At 38.7% G+C, this 22924-nt stretch overlaps 1 protein-coding gene across 1 annotated transcript in view; it reads right to left on the reverse strand.

Moving 5' to 3' along the window:
- sema3bl (sema domain, immunoglobulin domain (Ig), short basic domain, secreted, (semaphorin) 3bl) overlaps positions 1-22924 on the reverse strand; it is a 58351-nt gene that overhangs the window by 10444 nt on the left and 24983 nt on the right. Inside the window, exons 3-7 of the mRNA XM_017693449.2 lie at positions 19137-19196; positions 12931-13050; positions 8824-8914; positions 4088-4204; positions 2779-2927 (exon numbers count right to left, since the gene is read on the reverse strand). Of these exons, the coding sequence (XP_017548938.2) occupies positions 2779-2927; positions 4088-4204; positions 8824-8914; positions 12931-13050; positions 19137-19196 (537 nt within the window). The remainder of the gene's footprint in view (positions 1-2778; positions 2928-4087; positions 4205-8823; positions 8915-12930; positions 13051-19136; positions 19197-22924) is intronic.

Here is a 22924-nt window from a genome sequence, read left to right on the forward strand (position 1 = left end):
CTTTTTTTTTTTTTTGGCCAGCCACCACTCCCCCTCTTTGGAGGATGACTTTATTCTTTATTTTTATTACACCATTAGAAATAAGGGAAAAAAAAGAGAAAGGGAAAGATTTTTCATTTTTCATATTCCTGTAATATTTCTCACTTTTGCCAAGCTATGATGAGAGCATAACACTGTAACGGAAGGGTTGTCATGGTAACTAAAAAGTAATGTCAAAAGTGTGTGTTTAAAGCACTGGTGAGCTGTTTAATAACGTGTGTATGTAACATGCAGATAATCTGTCTTTGTGTGTGTGTGTGTGTGTGTGTGTGTGTGTGTGTGTGTGTGTGTGTGTGTGAGTGGGTGTGTAAGAGAGAGAGACACTGATATAATAACAGTATGCTTAACTGACCCTAAGGGAGTGTGTTTTTCTCTGCATGTGTGTGCTTGAGTGTGCATTTGTGTATTTGAGTCTCGAGGATGGTAAATAGTAGATAAATTGTGTGGTTGATCTTTAACCTTTGCCCTTTGACCTTTAGGATATAGTCCTAAGAGAGACATTCACCTTACAGCCCATTGCAGAATGCATGTGTGCATACCTGAGTTGAGGTCTTCTACCTCACCCGGGTGAGGCTACCTCGGCCAATAGATTATCAGGTTTTTCATCCATGCAGTACTACATCAGCTCGGGACAGGTTTATTTTCTTATGAGTGATTTTGTTATATGGTAGATTTATTTTTAAAATGAAGACAAAGTCAAATCACATACTGGTCACATACAGTGTAATGCTTGCGATAGTGTCTTTAACTGCGATAGCAGGAGGAGGTCACGCTTTCTCAGCTCAAGCATTTAGCAACAAAGCAAAGCACTGGAAACCCTGTCTGCATAATCCATGTCTGTCAGTGTATGCAAGCGGGTTTGGTTTTTAAGGTTAGTAGTTCTGGTCTGTTCAGGTGTGAAAGTCACAGGTATGGGCCAGGTTCAGGTTTCAAATTTAGCAGTACTAGTAAGATCAGCTCTTAGTACAGGTCATTTTCAGATTTCAAATTTAGAAGTACCAGTCAACTTGCGTCTCAAAGTTATTGGTATAGGTACAGTTTAGGGTCAACTTGGATAGTACTAGTCAGGTCAGGGGGCAAAGTTGCAGATATGAGTAGTTTTTGCGTTAAAACTATAGTAATACCAGTCAGGTCAGGTCTCAAAGACACAGGTTCGAGTTGCCTTTGGCTTGCCAATTTAACAGTACCAGTCAGGTTGGATCTGAAAGTCACAAGTAGGTTCAGGTCACTTGTAGGTTTCAAATTGAGCAGTATCAGATTGGCCAGGTCTTGAAGTTGCAAGTTCAAGTTGCTTTTGGGTTTTAAATATAGCAGTACTAGTTGGTAGGGGTCTTATAGTCGCCAATATGAGTTGCGTTTAGATTTCAAATTTAGCAGTATCTGTTGGCTCTGGTCTCAACATCGTGAATACGGGTCAGGTGTGGGTTTTAAATGTACTGATACCAATTAGGTCGGGTCTCAAAATCGAGGTTTGCGTCTCAAATGTAGCAGTAGCAGTCTCAAAGGTAAGGTCTCAAAATTGCAAAAGTGTGGCAGGACCAATCAGTTTGGATCTGAAAGTCATGAATATGGGATATGTATGTAAAAATTTCAAGTTATAATATTCACAGTTAGATTATTTTGGTAACACTTTATTTGGAATGGTCCTTTGTAAATGATTAATAAACTCTTAATAGATCATCAGTTACACATCAACAACATATCAGTTAAGTAGCAGTAGTAAAGCATCTGAATACATTGAAGTAAATATATTGTAGACGTCCTGTTGATACATTACTTACATTAGGTAGATGTATTGTTAATATGTTCCATTAAGCAAAACCTAACATCAACCATCCAACCCCAAAACCTTACCCTAATCCTGGCCCTAATCCTAACCCTCATATGTTTTTGACATGTTACTGAGAGTCTGTTGAGTGTTTGTTTCATCCAAAAAAAAGTCCACTCAATAAGTGCAACCATTATTTTAACTTATCACAAATATAATAGAGCATGTAGTAGTAGCCAGACTACAGTACAGTCTCTACACAGCAGGGTTAATTTAACATGACGCTACAAGTAACCACAACTTACACCACTTTGGACTCAACTGTTCATAAACAGTATGAACTACAAACAAATGTATGCTTTCATTTGATTCAGAGATTTAGGATGTATGTAAAAATAATAATGAAATAATATTGATAATATACTTTTAATAATGAGCAAAACGCATTGCGCACCCCTCTTCACCCAGTATTGATTATGGGTTGCTCTCGAGCTTCAATTGTATCAGTTCCAGTTGGGTCTGAAAGTCACAGATGTTGGATGTTTCAATTTCATGCTTGTAGAACTCTAGTGTGTGTGTGTGTGTGTGTGTGTGTGTGTGTGTGTGCCTTATTTCAAAGGGTGAATGTGTATGTGTGTGTGTGTATGTGTGTGATATATGTTGGTATGCAAAACATTCCACAGCTGTGTGTATATGGTGGGAAAAGAAACATACCAATTGTTCTGGTATGCTTGTTTCTCTTTCAGCTTGTGTGTGTGTGTGTGTGTGTGTGTGTGTGTGTGTGTGTGTGTGTGTGTGTGTGTGTGTGTGTGTGTGTGTGTGTGTAATTCTAGCTGTATGGATTTTAACTCTCAGTTTCCATACTCTGTTGCCTGCTGGGAACCTATATGGCCAGAGTAATCCTCTTCTCCGGGCTTCTGGCACGTCTGTAATGGTGTGTGTTTGTGTGTATGTCTTATGCAGTGTCTCACCGCACACACTCGTCCAATGCGTGTGTGTAAAGCCGCCTCTCCCTCTCTGTCTCCGGCCTCGCTCACTCTCTCAGTGAAGAAGTAGTAGACTTTATCATCATCTTTATCCGTGCTGTCCGGGATGAGGTGAGCAGCCACAAACTTTGGCTCTAAACACACACATACACAGTGTTACAACAACAAAGGAAGGAAATGTGATGGCAGCCATTCTGACTTTTTCAATAGAAAAAAAATCCAGCATAGAAGAGAATGACATGTATAAGTTAAACTGAATAAATCTATTATGTATATCCACTGTCTACTTATTCTTTGATATTTTCCTGAGAAAACCAAATATGCAGTTTTTCAAATCCATGATTTCTGGATAACCAACATCAACCTCAGTTTAGCCATTTGGGCAGCTGTTGAGTCTCACTGAGATGGAGCTGGGGGTGTTTAGCTCCATGCTCCGAGTTTAAATCAGGGTGAGGATAAGGGCTGTAAGTAAAATCATAGTGTACAGCACTTAGAATTTTTTGCTTAGTTAACCAAAAAAGTCATGCTTTAGGTCTTTTTTGTGCTCTCTACATGGTTTCTGATGGTTTTTTAATGGACCAACACTCACACCTGCTCAGAAGGAGGTGTAAATATTTAGTAACTACTAAGCTCAACATTAAAAAACAAAAAACAAAACCTGTTTTGATTTAGTAATGCATAAACCTGAACATAGTAAACACATTTGTAACAACTAGACAATGTTCAATCTCATGCACAGCTGGTGCAACCAGCCACAGAGGTGTAACAAAACATCGAGATACGGTAAAAACACAAATGTCCAATTTTTACAATGCATTGTGAAGAATGGACATTATATCAACTATGCCCTTTAAAGCAATTACATTGTTTCAACGTCAAAGTTTGAAAACGATGAGTATTGATCAACAGCCCACTCTCTAGTGCCTTTAATAAACTGTGCAGCAACCCGATCACAGTCACTGGTTTTCTCCATTTGAATTTTGTTCAAAAACTTATGAGAAATTCATTTCATGGATCCAATCAAATCGCAGGATGAATGCATTGTTACTCCCTTATTACAGAATGGAAAACAGGGAGAAAGATGAACAGCCACCATTACACAACAGGATATTCTGACAAATGACCAGCCAAAATGAAACATCCTCCTGTCTAAAAGTGGCTGTGAGATATTTGTTTCCCTTCCTTTCCTTTTAAATTCTCACTCTTAATAAATCATCCCCTTATCTAGCAACATGATCAGAGGGTAGTGAGAGGATGTGATGTCATCCAGCTGTGGGCTGTGGGTATATTTTACCATGAAGTATTCTCTGGTCTGTTTCAGTTCTCATGGGAGAGCGATTCCCCAAACTTCTCAGAATCACGGAATCCCGCCCCAAAAAATCAGCGGTCAGACCCGTATACAACTCGCCACCTGAGAGAGAGGGAGAGAGAGAGAGAGAGAGAGAGAGACAGAGAGAGAGAGAGAGAGAGAGGCAAGAGAGAGAGAGGAGAGAGAGAGAGAGAGAGAGAGAGAGAGAGAGGCGAGAGAGAGAGAGGAGAGAGAGAGAGAGAATATGGCTTCGTGTGGCTGTAATCAAATCCATTACAACATTTCTGGTGCAATTTATTAATCACTCATACACAGAATGAATTAGCAAGGATCTGATGTGCTCTTGCAATCAAAACCACACAGACACACACACACACATACACACACACAGATGTAACAGGGTCATCTGAGAGATCATAATAAAAGACAAACAGCTTTTCTACATTTATTGGGCCAAAATATTTTCAGCATAACAGCATCTTTATACACTCACCATCTCAGACTTACTCACACAGATATGCTAAACCAATTACGCTCAGACGAGTTGATTTGGCTCCAGTTTTAAGAAAAAAAAAACATGAGCGTCTCAAAAGGCCCCAAAACAGAAGCGCACACTGAATAACAGACTCTTACTCTGTACTCTCTGTTTTTCCAGTCAAGCATAGTGTCTTCACTGAAACTCATGATCCTTTACATTTATTTGTTTATTATCTGTTTCAAAAGTGTACATTTTTCTCATGAATAAATTAAATTACACCAACACGGTTTTATTATTTACTTTACTTGCTTTAGGTAGTGATTGTGTTGATGTAATATAATCTGTTAAAAGATCCAAATAATACACTTTTCTCATTTCTTCCTGAAGTCAGCTTACACTATATGTATGTTTTTTTGTCATCATTCATTTATACATTACCATTTTACAGATTCTGTTCATTGCTTAAACAGCAGAGGTGGACAAAGTACACAAATCATGTACTTCAGTTAACACTAGAGATACCCAATGTAACAATTTCCATTATGAGGAACTGAACGGCTCTGAAGTCACTTTTTGCAAAAGTTTAAGTCTAATAAAAACTTGCTTTAAACTCACAAATGGGTTTTTCTTTACTATATTGATCTGTAGGCCTCTGTTCATAAACATAAACTAGCCTAAACAAATTTACTATAAAATGAATAGTGTTTGTATAAATTCAGCAAAAGATTTGTCAGTCACAACTGCATATTTCTATATTGTGGTCTACTTACACAAAGTTAGCTTAGTTCCATAATTTATGTCGGAATAGACACTCCCAAAATTTTACGCTGCTGCACTAAATTTGAAACGTATGCTTGCGGCAGGTCAAAATAAGCTCAAAACAAAGTGCGCGCTGTGCCCTTATTGGAGTTCTTGCTTTGCACTTCTTTCACTTTAACATGTTACATTTTAGACACACATAAGACAAAAGGAACAACAGATTCACTCATAATGTAGTGGAGTAAAAAGTAAGATATTTGATGTTGTAATGTAGAAGAGTGAAAGTAAAAAATCGCCCAAAATGGAAATACTTCAGTAAAGTACAGATACACAAAAAAACTACTTGAGTAGAGTAACGAATTACATTTACTTAGTTACTGTCCATCACTGTTAAACAGAAAGTCTGTGTGCATATATGTAAACTACCTCTGTTCTGATTGGCTGCTTTGTATTGTGCCTTTTCCAAAAGGCAGTCTGGACACTCCTTGTAACTTCACTGTCAGTGGAGGGAGCTGCAGTACTTACAGTGGCACAACAAGGGTTTAGATACTTTAAATAGTAGTAAAGACCTTTTCATTATTTCATATAATGTTTAACAACATGATGTATGTTTCAGAGAAAAAGACCTTAAAACATCAATTTTGGACTATTTGTGTGGAGAAACCCTGGAGAAGAATATCAAATAAACAGCTCTAAGGGTTCGGAGGTGGGAATGTCCATGTCTGGGGCTGTTTTTTGTCTTGTGGTCATTGATGGGATCATGAAGTTAGAACTGTTCAAAGACATTTGATTTCAATCTTTCATCTTGCCACAAACAGAGAGCCAGGAGGCAAGGATTTGCACAAATTATGATGTTTATTATTACTTTTTATTATGTACAATAAACATAATGTTTATTATGTTTATTCAGAGTGCTCTGTCCATCTCTGCCACCACACCTAGTCTAAAAGCTAGTTTTTGGAACCAAAGCTTTATACTCTTAAATCTCTCCACCCCCAAGAGAGTCATACAGAGCAGAGAGGGAAATTTGAATCCTGCTATCATAAAAAACAGAGCTGATGTCGTAAACTAAGTGTTCTTTTCCTGGAAGGCCAAATCCTCGTTAAGGGGTGTCATAAAGTAGTTAACTTCTTTTAAGAACCCTTCAGTGTTAACACTGCTTAACAGTGAATAACAGCTAAAACAAAGGAAAAAGAACAGAAAACTAGAAAATAAAACAACTTCCAACACATTTTAGATGCAAACTTGTAAAAGTCTGCAAAGAAACTGCTCAAACGACAGAAATTGAAGTGGATCAGCAGGATAATGATCTGAAACAGACCAGCCATCTTTTGAAAGGTCTTGGAAGGGTCTGTTTAAAATAAATGGTTGGATGTTTGGTTTGCTAACACAATGAACTTAATGTGTTTTTAATTATGGGACTGTTTTTGCAGCTTAGTTTCACTGTATGGACTGTACAATCAACAGCACGTTTTGACATTAATTAATGATGTTTTCTTACTAACTACAAACTTTTATTTCTAAAAAGAGATGCCCTTCATGAGCCCATCAGTATTTAAATACATGTTTGAATCAACCTTTTCATGGTAGGAACACTAAATAAATCATGTTAATCTCTGCGTTAGACGAGTCATATCAGATTTTTCCAGCATTTTTGATGTATATAGATAATTTTGTGTCCCATAAACAGGAGATTTCATCACTATGTTTAGACCACTTTCATCTGTCAGTACTGCTATTCCCACTCGAGACGCAGTAGGCTGACGACTTGTCTCAGTGCGTAAAGGCAAAAGAACGTAAATCCAGTCTGAGCATTATAGCGTGCCTCCTAGAAATTCCTCAATCCCCAGGATCTGTCCCATAATGCACTGCATCTGGCAAACTGACACACTGGGCCAGCCAAGCTCCAGTAGAGTGGCTGTCACACACACACGCACACAAACACACAACACTGGGGGTAAAAAATATGGACTCACATGCCAGGGGACACACCTAAACTCCAAGAAACAATAAAAATTAATGTTGAATGACGACTCCTGTCAGTGCAATCAATCTAAAGAGCGCTATAAACCAAATAACTACTGACAACCACAGAGCTACACCCACAGCTATACACACAAACCACCACATACACACACAAATCCAATCAGTTCTCCTGTCTGGCACATACACAACCATCCAGCATGATGTAAGCACACACATTGTTCCTGAGTGATATGTGATATCTTACACAGTGCTGAACTCTTTCAGCCTTTACTCACTAACACTGCGCTGGCTCTTGCTTTCTTCTACAGCACTCCACTCACGCTGACTCAAAGCTGTTAGCCTTTACCCGACAGCCTGTCACATTTACCATCTTTGCACAGAACCAGCTGGACATTAGTGAAAACACCATCTGTAAATGATTAACGGACCTAATTACCACAGCTAAGCTAGGTACATCTGAATATACTGTATGTGGACCATTCTGATAAACTGACGCTAGTTGGAATAAACCTTGAATGTCTACATAGGTTAGAGTCCGTTGTCCTGTAAGGCTTATGAAGGTGCAATATGTCCTTTCAGTGCCTTTCACTGAAGTGTAATCAAAATATTTATCAGTGTTACATTTTCCCATACAAAATTCTTGCTGAATCTAATGAGTTATTCTTTCAGAATATTTTGAGCCAAAATTCTTTTTTCACAGATCCACCCATATTGGAACTGGGCACCATCTGATGTCATGTACATATCTGCTGATGCTGATACATAAACATTTATAAGCTTGGCAGAAAAGTCACATGAATATCACATGTGACTAAAACACATGAGGTTTTTGCCCAAACGTGTTATCAACACATGAAAAAACGTGTGATCACATGTGAAAAAATGAATTTCATGTGAAAAAACATTTGGAAAAAAGTGATAATATGAAAAAATGTGTGATAGTGTGAAATCATGAAAAACAGTATTACTTGTCAACATGTGGTTCTTGCACACTTTTGCATGTGAAACATATGTGACTTTTCTAGGGAAAAAGTAGAAAAAGTGACTAGATCAGTGGCCAACAACCCTGATTCTCAAGATCTACTTTCCTGTGGAATGAGGTTCCAACTACATTCTGCTACACTAGCTTCCTCTACTTCTTCAGAAGGCCTTGATTGGCTGGATCAGGTGTAATAGTGTTAGATATGAGAGCAGCATGTTTGACAAGTTTGACTAAACTAAACTAAACTGCAGAAAAGCAGAACTCCAGGAGGTGGGTTGGTGACCACTGGATCCATCTGGATTAGCATTACAGAGAAATATAACACATTTCTGTAAAGTTACAAATGCAGAAAAATTAATAAAATGCAGACATTCAAAATGACTGAATATTAAATGCAAACTTTCACACTAGACTAGACAAAATACATTCTTTCACAACCCCATACACACTACTAACTCAGTGTATTCACACACACGTGCATAGAGATCATCTACATGCATTTGAAGTGGAACGTACCAGTAAATGTGCTGGCAAAGGGCAGTTTGGGGTCGTGAGGGCATCTTCCCCTGCCGTTTTCAACAGTGGACAGTTCCAATGAGAATGCATGCTGTCAACCGTAAAAACACTGTCATAAAACATCACCAACTACATTTAATCAAATAAACAAACATCTCCAAAACAGTATTATTACAGGAGAAGGCAAAAAACAGTGCTTTCCTGTTAATGTGAGTTTTTTCCCAGTAATTTTGGACCATTTTTATTGTTTCACTGATGATGAAATTTTGGCAACATGTGAAGGGCAGCTGCTGTGTCCAAATGATGCAAAAAAATATAATTTAAAATGAAATGCCCATTATTTAAAATGCATGTACCACTTTCAAATACACACACAAACATTTTCTAAGCTGCTTATCCTTCTGTGTCGCTGGTAGAGGGGGGCTAGAGACTTTACCTGTGCTCTATAGGCAGAAGACAGGAAACACCCTGGACACTTCACATTGAACACTGGGCACACTGTCTCGTGTTTAACTTATCAGTCAAATGAGGTTAACATTAACCTGCTCTTGAAAGCATGTCCTGCTGAGACACAGCACCCCTCACATAATCATTTTTACTAGGTGTTATCTGAAGGCCCTTCATAAGGTTTTGTCATGACATCAATGATATGCTGATGTCACTGGACATGTGAATGAGGGATTATTTCATCTTTTGATGTCACTGACACTCTGAGTGTGAGACTAGTCTGACCTTCCAGTGAAAACATGAAATGAATTTTCAGTTATGGACAATACAATATTGTATGTTTGACTGACAGTCTGGATAGAACCTCACAGCATCAGCCAAACAGCAAACGCTGGATTACAGTGATGACACACACACTTCTCTGACACTGGCATGAGTCTTTTACACAAGAGCCTGGGTGTGTGGGTGTGTGAGGAGCTGGCTTGGCACACAGAGCAAGATGTGTTCTTTTACACCCTTCACTGACATCACCACATGTTCAGTCCAGACACACACACACACACACACACACACACACACACACACACACACACACGTGTGCACATACGCTCCAAATACTCGCCACCTCAGTGTTAAAAAATGAGTTATTTTCAACATTCTCTCTCTCTCTCTCTCTCTCTCTCCTCTTTCTTTATCTCTCTCTACACACAACCATTTTTGGTTTGAACTGATGTGATTAAAATGTGTCATTGGCTACACATTAATAAAATGTATTACATCAACACAATAACTGCCAAAAGAAGTAAACAAAACAATTGTGGTGATGTAATATGTTTTCTTTGTGTGACAAGACTTTCCACAATAAGATCATGAATCTTTTTTTTAGTGTAGCTCTCTTCTTTCTTTCTTGCTCTTTCTTTCTTTTTCTTTCTTGCTTCATCACTCTCTGTTCCACCCTCTCTCTTACTCTAGCATTCTCCCTATCTTTCTCTCTGTCCAGCCCTCTGTCTTTTCTATTTCCTCCTGCTTCATCTCTCCCTCTTTCTCTCTCTCTCTCTCTCTTTATCTCACTCTGTCTCCTCTCTCCTCTCTATCTCTCTCTGCTCTTTCATCATATTTTCTCTTCTCTTTTTTGTCTTTCTTTCTCTCACTTTTTATCTATGTAATTCTTGTTGTCTCTCTTCTCTCTTTTTTGTAATATTTCTCTCTTTCTCTCTCTCTCTCTCTCTCTCTCTCTCTCTCTATTGATCTCTTGCTCTCTCTGTCTCTCTCTCTCTCTCTCTCTCTCTCTCTCTATTGATCTCTATCTCTCTCTCTCTCTCTCTCTCTCTCTCTCTCTCTCTCTCTATTGATCTCTTGCTCTCTCTGTCTCTCTCTCTCTCTCTCTCTCTCTCTCTCTCTCTCTTCTCATTTTTTCTAGTTCTCCTGAAATGTGTCAGTGGTCACACATTAATAAAATGTATAACATCAATAATTGCCAAAACAAGTAAACATAAGAAAAACAGTTGTGTTGATGTAATATATTCTCTTTGTGTAAAAATACTTGCCACAGCAAAACCATGAATCTTTTTTTAGCATAGTCACCTTTCTTTCTCCTTCTCTCTCTATTCCACCCTCTCTTGCTCAATCCTCTACTGTCTCCCTTTTTTTCTTTTTTTGTCTTTCTTTGTCTCACTTTCTGTCTAAGTCATTCTCTTTGTCTCTCCTCTCTCTCTCTCTCTCTCTCTCTCTCTCTCTCTCTCTCTGTCTCTCTCTCTCTCTCTCATTTTTTTCTTTTTCTCCTAAAATGTGTCAAGTGGTCACACATTAATAAAATTTATTACATCAACACAATAATTGCCAAAACAAGCACATTTACAGAAGACAATTCTGATGATGTAATATATTTTCTTTGTGTGAAACCACTCAACACAAAAAAGCATGAATCTTAGTTTTTTCAGTGTAACTTTCTCCTCTCCTTCTTTGTCTCATCCACTCTCACTCTCACTGTCTCTCTGATTTCTCTCTCTCTCTCTCTCTCTCTCTCTCTCTCTCCCCCTCCCTCCCTCTCTCTCTCCCTCCCATTGAAATCTGTTCCCATCTCTGCTCGCTCCTCTTCCACTCATTTCAGTCTTTGCTCCAATCCCATGAGGAGTTTTTCTGTTATCTTTCACTTTTTTCCACTGTTTCATTTCTTTCTCTGTTGCTTTGTTCACCACAGCTTTAACTCAGACTCAGTCTTTTTTCCCTCCTGTCTGGCCTCCATTCCCCAACACCTCATCTTCACCTCACTTTCATCCCTGTTTCCTTCTCTCCATCTTATTCAATCACAGGCACGTTTGACATTTCTGCCTCACTCATTAATCTCTCTATCTTTTCCCACCTCTTCCGTCTTTCTCTCTCTCTCTCTCTCTCTCTCTCTCTCTCTCTCTCTCTCTCTCTCTCTCTCTATCTCTCTCTCTCTCTCTCTCTCTCTCTCTCACACTCTATCTCTCTCTCTCTTCCCATCTCTCTCTCTCTTTAACACTCGCACTCAGTCTGGGCTGTTAAGTTGTTCAGTCCTGTACACTGTGCTGCTTTTCACAGCTTCTTTCTCTTGTCTCTGCTGTTGATTATGTGATCCAGCTGTTGATTATATGCAGCCAGCTACACAGTGCACTCTGCACTTGAACAGATAAAATAGTAATAAAACGCCTATAACATGTAAGGTTGCTGGTGTTACATATAATAAACAGGGGTCCGGCCTGCAAAGCCACTGTGTGGGTGTGTGTTTGTTTGCATGCACATGAGTGGCACCTTCATGATAGCAGGTTTATATAATCAATCAGTGTGTTTGCTTTTCTCTCCTGTTGTGATCAGGTCAAGACCTCTAGGGTCAACTGGTGGGTGGGATGACATTTGACCCAAACAGTTTCATCTTTGCATTGTTAAAGGTCTGGCAGTATTTATGGCAGCTTTATCAGTCAGGCTGTGTGTTCAAGTCAAGTGATTGTTGTTATCTTGCTACAAATTCAGTTTACAGCACAATTATACTTACATAATTCATTACATAGCTAATTAATAATATTTTCATTAATTTACATCCTGTATTTGTAGGTGCCCACATATCTGACTTGTCTGTCTAAGTGTCAAAAATGACATCACATCATTTCTTGGTATGAAATTACATACTTAGTTACACATTAGTACCATAATGAATCACATTTACATTTAAAAGTTTAGGATCCATCCCTTTACAAGAAGTTGTGTATGAGTAAGAAATCATTATTAGAGGTTAAACAGCAAGAAGCATTTTAAAGTGTGCATGTCATGAGGGACCAGCCAGCCCCTTATTTTCCTGCTCTGGTTCTGGTTGTTGTCCAATGTTATTTGGAGTGTGACTCATTTATCTACAGCAGAGTGTACAAGCTGAATATAACCCATTCAAATCAAGGGGAAGAGCCACAATAGGCTGGATGAATAGCAGTGTGAACAACAGCAGTGGGCCTTCACTGACTGTACAAACACATGAAGGAAGCACAGGGAGTGAATAATAAGCTTTATTTCTGGACTTTATACCCCTTTTTCTGTCCTCAGTCTGGACATTTATCATTTTAACACACACAAACCTGCACAGGCTTGTGCATGTGTTTATGTGTTTGTGTTTGTGTGTGCGCGCGTGTGTGTTTGTAAGTGTGTTACCTCTCCACGGTGTCCGACATAAACAAGTGCACACACAGGTTGGAATGCTCCGGTTCCACAGGCCAGCAGGTGAGTCCGGTTAAATGGCTGCAGGAGTCGGATGAAATTAGCACACTCCGTCTGCAAACACACACACACACACACACACACACACACACACACACACACACACACACACACACACACACACACACACACACACACACACACAAGCATTTGCACAAGCTGTCTCTAAAACCCTGACTCAATCTTTAGCATCAACACTTGGAATTTTTAGTGACTGGAATTTTTTAGTTTTACAAATAATAGTTAATTTATATAAATAAATAAATAAATAACAGTAAATCTGCTTTAAAATGAGTGCCTCATTTTAATAAAACTATTTGAAGATGTGTGCCAAAAATACTATGTTTTTGTTAGGAAGCAAAATGTCAAATCAAATGGCATTTATTTTAACACACATTCATAGACCATTCTGTTTAATACATTATCCTGCTAATCCCACTACACTATTGCCTTTTGAAAAATTCCTTTGCAAAATTCTGTAGCTTTGCATTCAAAAATGTCTTTGTACACTTCTGACTTCATGATTCTATTAGTAAACACAAGCTCACCACCACTACTGTAAGACAAATAGCCCCAGACTCTGACATTTCAAGCTCTGTGGACTATAGTAACCTTAGTGCACTCGGGTTGGAATTCTCCTCCAGGCTTTCAGTTTGATGTTGTGCTAAAAATGATTTCCTCTGAAATAAATATGACTTTGTTAATCATTTTCTGAAGTAATGTGACCCATGTTACCAATGTATCCAAATGTCCAAATACTTTTTGGGGCCACTGTACTTTTGATTTAAACACTTTACCTAAGATAAATGTCAAGATGCAGCTATCACAGAGATTTTCCAACTTGAAGACTAGGAAAACCCCGCTTAGATGATCTATCTAGAAAGTAGGAGTAACTTTTGAAAAGCAGCTGGTTTTGGATACATTTTTACATTGAAGATGGATTTGACTGTTTGATTTTTCCCATTATCTGACTAATACAGAAGGATAGCTTAAGTTACTGTTAGGAAGCCTAAGATCACATCTGTATTTATTAACTTCTACATGAGTGATACATCCGTGCATTTCTTTATCACTGAGGTAGGAGGCTCCCAATGGTTGTTTGATGTCTTTCCCTAATATATACTGGGTGTTGTAGTTAGACCACACTGATGGATGAAAACAAAGACATGAAAGAAAGAAAGAAAGAAAGAAAGAAAGAAAGAAAGAAAGAAAGAAAGAAAGAAAGAGATAGAGAGATAGAGAGAGAGAGAGAGAGAGAGAGAGAGAGAGAGAGAGAGAGAGAGATCGTTCAGAGAAAGGTGTGGTGATATTTCATCCTGTTCTCCTAGCAAACGCCCCACTCTTTGCTCAGAGGGCACTGGCTGGCCAGCGGAAACCAATCTTGTGTTTCAGCTTAAAAAGGGCAAGGTCAAAGTCATCTGCAGCAGGAACTGCTTAAGACTTATTCCGTGAACTCTCCACCCAATTACTCCAGGAAACTATCACAATGTCCTGCACGTCCTACACATACACACACACCACTCACTACAGAAGTATATTCTCATGATAACTGTATCTGCTTCATTAGCTCCTTGGAGAGTGTCAGGAATAGCTCAATGAAAGGAAGTTCATAGATCATAACTGGCATATAGGATAGATGGTACTTTGCATGTGCATGTCTTTGTATCAGTGGTGTAACCAGAAATTCTTTTGGGAGGAGGAGTGGTGGGGTGGATGGGTTGAGGGGGCCCAGAGATATCACTTTAGTGAACCTGACAACCACCAGCTAGCCTACTGGACTGTAGCTAAATCATTAGAAAACTACTCAACACACAACTGCTTACCTCACGTAATTCCCACTTTAAATGGTACAGCTATTGGCAAATAAAGCCAGTAGTATACATCAAGTAAAAAAGACGTTTCAAGGCAAAACAACATCTTTTTTATTCCAAAATGACTTGGTGGTTTGTATTAGTGTGCTGCTTACTAAACAGAATTCCTACTTACTGCCACATTTTCTCTGAGGCCTTCCCCTGATTGTGATTGGTCCTAATCACAGAGTCACTCATTAAGAGACCTACGTCTGACTGTGAGGGGTCGAGTGCCCAAATGGGGTTCCAATGATGCTGGGACATACACTGACTTACTTAGTTCCTTTACTCTTTCATCATTTGATGCATAAGGCTTAAGAAGCCGACTTCAGCCCCATATATCCTGGTAAGTTAACTGGTAAATCTGTACAGTGATTGGTTTAAGGTACTTGTAAATACTGCCAAAGCTTTTACAAGGCTTTATTTTCTTGACCATGGTCAACTACTACTAGTAGGTAGCTAGATAGGTAGCCTATAGGAATTTCAGCTAAGTTCCTACCAAAAGAAAAAAAACAGTTCTCAATATAATTCTGTGTATATATGTTAAAAATAGCGTTTTTACAAGAGAAAGTATCTTTACCCCTTGAGCTATGCCCCTGCTGTGCTTGTATTTGTTTAAAGAAATGCACACACATAAAAAGACTGCATCATTAAAACTAAAGTATCCAATATCTACCTCACCTGCCACATCAAACAACTGTGTCACTCTAGTCACCACAGCTCATAATCACTGAAACACCTCTGGATCCCACTTTACGACCAGGACACACTAAATGCTTGCAGATGCTGTGTGTGTATGTGACATCATTAGCCTTGAAACTTTGCCATGGCTATAAGACAGTAACATTTACGGTTAGTATTTTATGTAAAGAGAGATGAGGAATGAAGGATATAGGGAGGAAGAAAGCGTGTGTGTTGACTCTAAAGTCGTCATTATTGTTTATGAGGCTCAAGCATATCAAATAGAACAGAAGAGTAGAGCAACCACCCACACCCCTTTTGTGAATTCATCCACCAGTCGTATTATTTAGCAGAGTTCATACACACACCACAATGTAACTCGATTACAATTAATTACTTGATTAAAAAAATGAATGGATTCAAATTTACATTCTCGACATTATCTACTTGGCTGTTGTTTGGAGTGTGAATGGTAAGCTGAGGATCTGTTGATCATTAAAAATGTATGTTTAGGAGGCTGATGATTCTCCACAAAGGGGGAATTATTAGCATTCCAGTCAATTTTGTGTGCAGTGCTGAAAGAGAGGAAACCCACACTGGCAGAATCTCACTAACACATATATGCTTGTAATTATGAATTTTATTTGCATAAGAAAATGTAAATGTTGATTTTTAAAAATGCGTGTATATAAAGTGAAAATGTACATAGTAAAAAGTTTGGGTCTAAGCTGAACAACGTAGTAGAGAGCTAACACAGTAACAGACTCCTCCAATAATATTCAGTTAGCTTTTCTGAAAAAGTTAAAAATATTCTATTCTATTCTATCTAACATATAAATATTGTCAAGCAGTCCTGGCCCAAGTAGTACTAAACCCAGTGTGGAAAGTAAATGTACCCCACTGTTAGGCTGTGCTAACATGACACTGAAATTCTCATAGAAGCTTTAAAATAGTGAAATGATATTGTTGTCATGGTGGTACTCAGGCTACTTATTTCCGAAGTAAACACTGCTATATGATGATACGAGGAGCCGTGAAAAGTTCATGAAAGAATCAGCTCAAAGCAGCACTAAAAACTTCTCCAGAGTGGGATTAAAATTACCCTTAAAAAGTCTAACATTTCACTTTTTTCAAAGACACCCATTTGACTTTTCAGCTTTGAAAGGCTCTGCATAGCATGTTATTGTTCAATTTAGCCCATTTTTATTGTTTAGCCTTAAAAAACCCATGTAATCAATAGTGGCAGCTCTAACTGCCACCACAGTATACAGTGGGTTGCAAAAGTATTCAGCCCCCTTGAACTTTTCAACCTTTTGCCACATTTCAGGCTTCAAACATAAAGATATGAAATTGTAATTTTTTGTGAAGAATCAACAACAAGTGGGACACAATTGTGAAGTGGAACGAAATTTATTGGATATTTTAAACTTTTTTTAGAAATAAAAAACTGAAAAGTGGGGCGTGCAATATTATTCGGCCCCTTTACTTTCAGTGCAGCAAACTCACTCCAGAAGTTCAGTGAGGATCTCTGAATGATCCAATGTTGACCTAAATGACTGATGATGATAAATAGAATCCACCTGTGTGTAATCAAGTCTCCGTATAAATGCACCTGCTCTGTGATAGTCTCAGAGTTCTGTTTAAAGCGCAGAGAGCATCATGAAGACCAAGGAACACACCAGGCAGGTCCGAGATACTGTTGTGGAGAGGTTTAAAGCCGGATTTGGATAGAAAAAGATTTCCCAAGCTTTAAACATCTCAAGGAGCACTGTGCAAGCGATCATATTGAAATGGAAGGAGCATCAGACCACTGCAAATCTACCAAGACCCGGCCGTCCCTCTAAACTTTCAGCTCAAACAAGGAGAAGACTGATCATAGATGCAGCCAAGAGGCCCATGATCACTCTGGATGAACTGCAGAGATCTACAGCTGAGGTGGGAGACTTTGTCCATAGGACAACGATCAGTGGTACACTGCACAAATCTGGGCTTTATGGAAGAGTGGCAAGAAAAAGCCATTTCTCAAAGATATCCATAAAAAGTCTCATTTAATGTTTGCCACAAGCCACCTGGGAGACACACCAAACATGTGGAAGAAGATGCTCTGGTCAGATGAAACCAAAATCGAACTTATGTTTGGCGTAAAAGCAATACAGCTCATCACCCTGAACACACCATCCCCACTGTCAAACATGGTGGTGGCAGCATCATGGTTTGGGCCTGCTTTTCTTCAGCAGGGACAGGGAAGATGGTTAATATTGATGGGAAGATGGATGGAGCCAAATACAGGACCATTCTGGAAGAAAACCTGTTGGAGTCTGCAAAAGACCTGAGACTGGGACGGAGATTTATCTTCCAACAAGACAATGATCCAAAACATAAGGCAACATCTACAATGGAATGGTTCACAAATAAACGTATCCAGGTGTTAGAATGGCCAAGTCAAAGTCCAGACCTGAATCCAATCGAGAATCTGTGGAAAGAGCTGAAAACTGCTGTTCACAAACGCTCTCCATCCAACTTCACTGAGCTCGAGCTGTTTTGCAAGGAAGAATGGGCAAAAATTTCAGTCTCTCGATGTGCAAGACTGACAGAGACGTACCCCAAGCCACTTGCAGCTGTAATCACAGCAAAAGGTGGCGCTACAAAGTATTAAAGCAAGGGGGCTGAATAATATTGCACGCCCCACTTTTCAGTTTTTTATTTCTAAAAAAAGTTTAAAATATCCAACAAATTTCGTTCCACTTCACGATTGTGTCCCACTTGTTGTTGACTCTTCACAAAAAATGTCAATTTCATATCTTTATGTTTGAAGCCTGAAATGTGGCAAAAGGTTGAAAAGTTCAAGGGGGCTGAATACTTTTGCAACCCACTGTATATAACTCTACAGTATTTTATGCACTATGCTGTATTGTTTTCATCACACTACAAAGCCATGGCAATGAATGAGAACAGGAGTGGGGAAGGGTCCAAATGTAATTTTAAATCACTGTGGCCATTCGTGTAGTATGAAGCAAGTGAATGGATTTGTAGGTCATGTACTGTGAAAGCGTCATTAAACCACACACATTTTTAGTTTACTAGATCATTTTCCATCCATGGCTAGTGGAGCAGACAGGAGAGCTATCAAGTGACCGGCGAGTAACAGTGAATGTTGATCATGGACAGCCACAGGACTCATGCAAAACATTAACTGTCTACTGAAGGAAGTTTGCTACATCGGTCAACAGACCAAGTCTGCACGCTATGATTACTTTGGGCTTCTAAAGCATGTGTATAAAAGTGTGTTCACAGTTTTCTCATGCTTCTAGAATATTTTAATGGGATCCATGGAAAGAAAAGTGTTACGAAATCACATGTGATTGATTAATGTTTATGCCAAATAAGAATCTGTCTTTAAAATTTCATTTGGATCAGAACTCATTTGGGCTTAAATATGCTTTGGCTATGGTTCTGGGCACTTATTTGTTTGGAACAGGATTCATATGGGCCAGGATCTTACTTCTATTTGAATATAAAAGATCATAGGCAGTGGTGAGGAATCAGATCAAACAGGGGTGTGAGAAAATAGCTTTAAAGCATCTAACTAATTAAACATGTTTCACTCACCTCTGAGTCCTTTCCTTTCAGAATACATTCTTCTCGGTTCCCAGGCAATGCCCAGTGGATCTGGTGAAGAAGTCAGAAGACTGGATGAATAAGTAAGCTAGGGTGGCTATGTATACAAAGTTTACTATATCAAATTGTAAATACACTTTATAAACAGCAAAATTTCCCAACCCAGACCACCACCAACCTTAATAATAAACCAATTATAAAGCTGTTAAACTGGGTGTGAGGAGAAGAGTGTGTATATCCATGTGGGGGGGGGGGGGGGGTGTAATTACTGTAATTATGGAAACTATTTATGTTCAGAACAATATGGATTAATGATAAAAACATGGTTCTGGCTCGGATGATACTGAAGAAACAATACCGCTTTTGTCAGTGTATGAAAAAGCCTGTATGAGAGCAGCGGAAAGACACACTAAAGAAACCACATAAATCAATCATAACCACTTCTGTGTCTCCATTACTCTTACTCATTGTAAATCATGACATACATATGTGAGTGTATGCATATGCTGTGTATGCACTGTCTAACTGTGTGCTACTGACATATAACATATTTTGTTCCATATAATTGATGTAGTATTAACTTCAGACTGAGGCAGCTGGAGGTTTCATGCCAGTGTAAGTCATGCCAGCGCTGCAGCTGTGAGCGTCAAACAGAGAGAATGATCCATGGTCATATTTCAGGCGCAACACCCTGCCTTTGAGGGAAATGACTGCTTAAGGTTTTTGAAACTAGAACAAGAAAATTATTCAGTACTGTTGCACTAATAAGGTGCTTCTGAAACTAATTTCACTTACAGTTGAAAAGCATCTCCCAGCCCTAAAACAAGTGCTTATGCAAAGTGGCTGAAAATAAAGACATCGAAACTAGCGCTGCTAAGTAGCTGAGCAAAAAAAAAGCATGTCCTAGCATTAAATCTAGTCCTTATGGTAAACAACTGAACCAAAAAGGCATCTCTTAGCACCAAAACTAGTGCTTGTGCTAAGCAGTTGAACCAAAAAAAGCATGTCACAGCACTTAAACTAGAGCTTATGCTAAGCAGCTGGTTTGTCCATCTCTTGTTGAAAATGGGAACTTCTGCTCCCAGGACTGTTTTTAGCTCTTTGTGCAAAATAACAAACCTCAAACATTGAGGAGACCTATGAAAGGGTTCCTAAGGTCAGCGGTGTCGCCTGGCCCTAAATATTTTTTGACCATCTGCAAACCTTATAATGTTAACATCACATATTTCACCCCACCTGTTTTGCACATCCCTCTCATCATTTACAGTTTCATTTAGAGGCATGTTAATTTATTCTTCAAATGCCAGACTGTAATGCTGCTAGAGTGATACTTAGAGAGAGAGTGTCCAAGAAAGAGAGCAAGATAGGATGCAAGAAAGAAAATGTGTGAGAGAATTTCTATCAAAATTTTTTTTTAAAAATTACTTATTAGCAAGGATGTATGGAACCATCCTGGTTACATCCTGTACAAATGAAAATAATGTGTGACCAGACTTAGTAAGGCATGGAAACAAGATAATTGAGTCATGGCCACAATTTAATAAGGCATCTCGTTCCCACGCCATACTAAGTTGTGGCTATGACTTAATTATCTCACTCCCACACCTTACTAAGTCCTTGCCATGCATTAGGATCTTGTTTCCGTGCGTAAGTAAGGTGTGGCCACGCATTATTTTTATTTATATGGGATGTCACCAGCAGGGCTCTAGTCTGAGCCCATATTTATCCAGTCAAGCTTGGGTCTGATAGCAGACCTCTAGACACTTACAAAATTACCCTGTTGGAAATTATTCGATTATTGATTGACTGATTTTTTAAAAAATATTTTTTAGTATCTATTTTGGTTTTGCATTGTGTCTCTGTTGACAGACATTTGAGACGATAAGTTTAGAACAGATGGCTGATGTGAAGAGAAGGAATGTGAAGACGATTTAAAAATGGCATTACTATTTTTTTATGATTTTGTTTATGAGAGACACCAATGATCAATGCTGAATTCCTGCAAATACTATTGATGTATAGATCTCATGTTAAAAAAGTAAAAATTTGGATATTTGCATGTTTAGTCAACACCCTTGGTGATGGTTAGGGTCCTGGGGTCATCAGAGTTATGAAAGAGACATGAAGAGCAGATTTTTTTAATAGGAACACACTTACTAGACTCCTGGGCTAGGCTAGCCTTAGTGAACCAATTAGCTAGCCAAGCCAACGATGGATGGTAATGCAAACTGTTTTTCAAAAAGTGCAGCATACATACACAGGACCTGGGAGCATAGGACCCTGGAAACTTGTCATACTTTTCAGCTTGGTTGGCACTGGTAGCATAGGCATTACTAATAAAAGAAATATTAAGTGCAAGTGATTTGTCTTGATTCAGTCAGTTGCAGTAATGTGTTAGCCATTTTAGCATATGTTAAGGGAGGGGTGCTCAGCTTTTGTTCTGGTGATCTACCACCCTAAATAGTTTAGTTCCAAAACACATGGCTCTAACATTCAGATGCTCCTGAAAGAGCTTTATCTTCATTATTTGGATCAGGTGTGCTAGAATAGAGTTTGAGCTAAACCTTTATGCTAACCATTTTAACAGGATATTTTCTTTGTCAAAGCAAAAGTATTTTAAAGAATGCACTGTGGAGATAGAATTCCTGGAAATTAACCCATCAGTCACCATGAGGTATCCACTTAGCATTTCATTGAAATGCTAGCTAAAGAGGAAGTATCATGTACTGAAAACAAAAAGAAATCATGGTATTCACAAAGGTGGGTAACATCTCCTTTTGTGCACTCCCACCATTCAGGTGGTTTAATCATCAGTGAATCACTACCTTTTGTTTTGCAGCCAAACTCTCTTACATGATTGTCTCAGACCGGATGCTGCAATCAGCAACATTACTAGCATCCTTCCTCTGCCTGGGTCTGTTTCCTCTGCCCTTGAAAGGCGTCATGATCATGCTATAGGACAGTGTGTAGCTAGTCTAAATAAAGACCAGGGACAGGAGATTGATAGTCTGTGGTCATACTTGGCCTGATAGATGTTTTGATTTTCTTTTAATCCAGAAAAAGCATTGATTGGAATTTGTGTTTGAGGATGTGATGCTGTGAACTCAACCTCTGTAAGGAAAGCATACTGAGTCACTTCTTTAAATCCTGCAAAACTGGAACTTATGGAAGTGACTGTACTGCACCTGTTTAGACCTTTGGATTTGAAAAGCCCATATTTACATTTACATTTACAGCATTTAGCAGACGTTCTTATCCAGAGCGACTTACAAGTGCTTTGTCTATCTAGAGAAAGTATCTTTGATAGTTACCAATAGGTTAGAGAGAAAGACAGTCCAGAGCTCAGATACTGCTAGAAACAACAAGTCACTACTGATACCCAGAGAAAATGAACAGAGTTGAACACAGAACTCTGCAATACAATACAATACAAAACAATAAACTACAATAGACAGTGCAATACAATAAAATACAATATATAAGTGCAGCATATTCATCTTTCCTGTCTAACCTTTGGTTATTAGACTGCTTTATATTTTATTAGTTATGATATTTCGATACATTCTAAAAATAAAGGGTTATTTGGAGTGATTCCATAGAATATCCACCTATGAGTGCTTGTCTGGATATCCAAGCAGTAATGCATAACTGAGAATGTGCTATGGATGTACATCTTCTTTAAAACAGACCTTTTCTTGATATCTCAATTTGGAGGCTGTAACTAGCAGCAAATGCTCATACACATTACATGGATATGTAAAATATGGCTGTGGGACGCA

This window comes from Pygocentrus nattereri, chromosome 28 (genome assembly GCF_015220715.1).
Source record: "Pygocentrus nattereri isolate fPygNat1 chromosome 28, fPygNat1.pri, whole genome shotgun sequence".
NCBI lineage: Eukaryota > Metazoa > Chordata > Actinopteri > Characiformes > Serrasalmidae > Pygocentrus > Pygocentrus nattereri.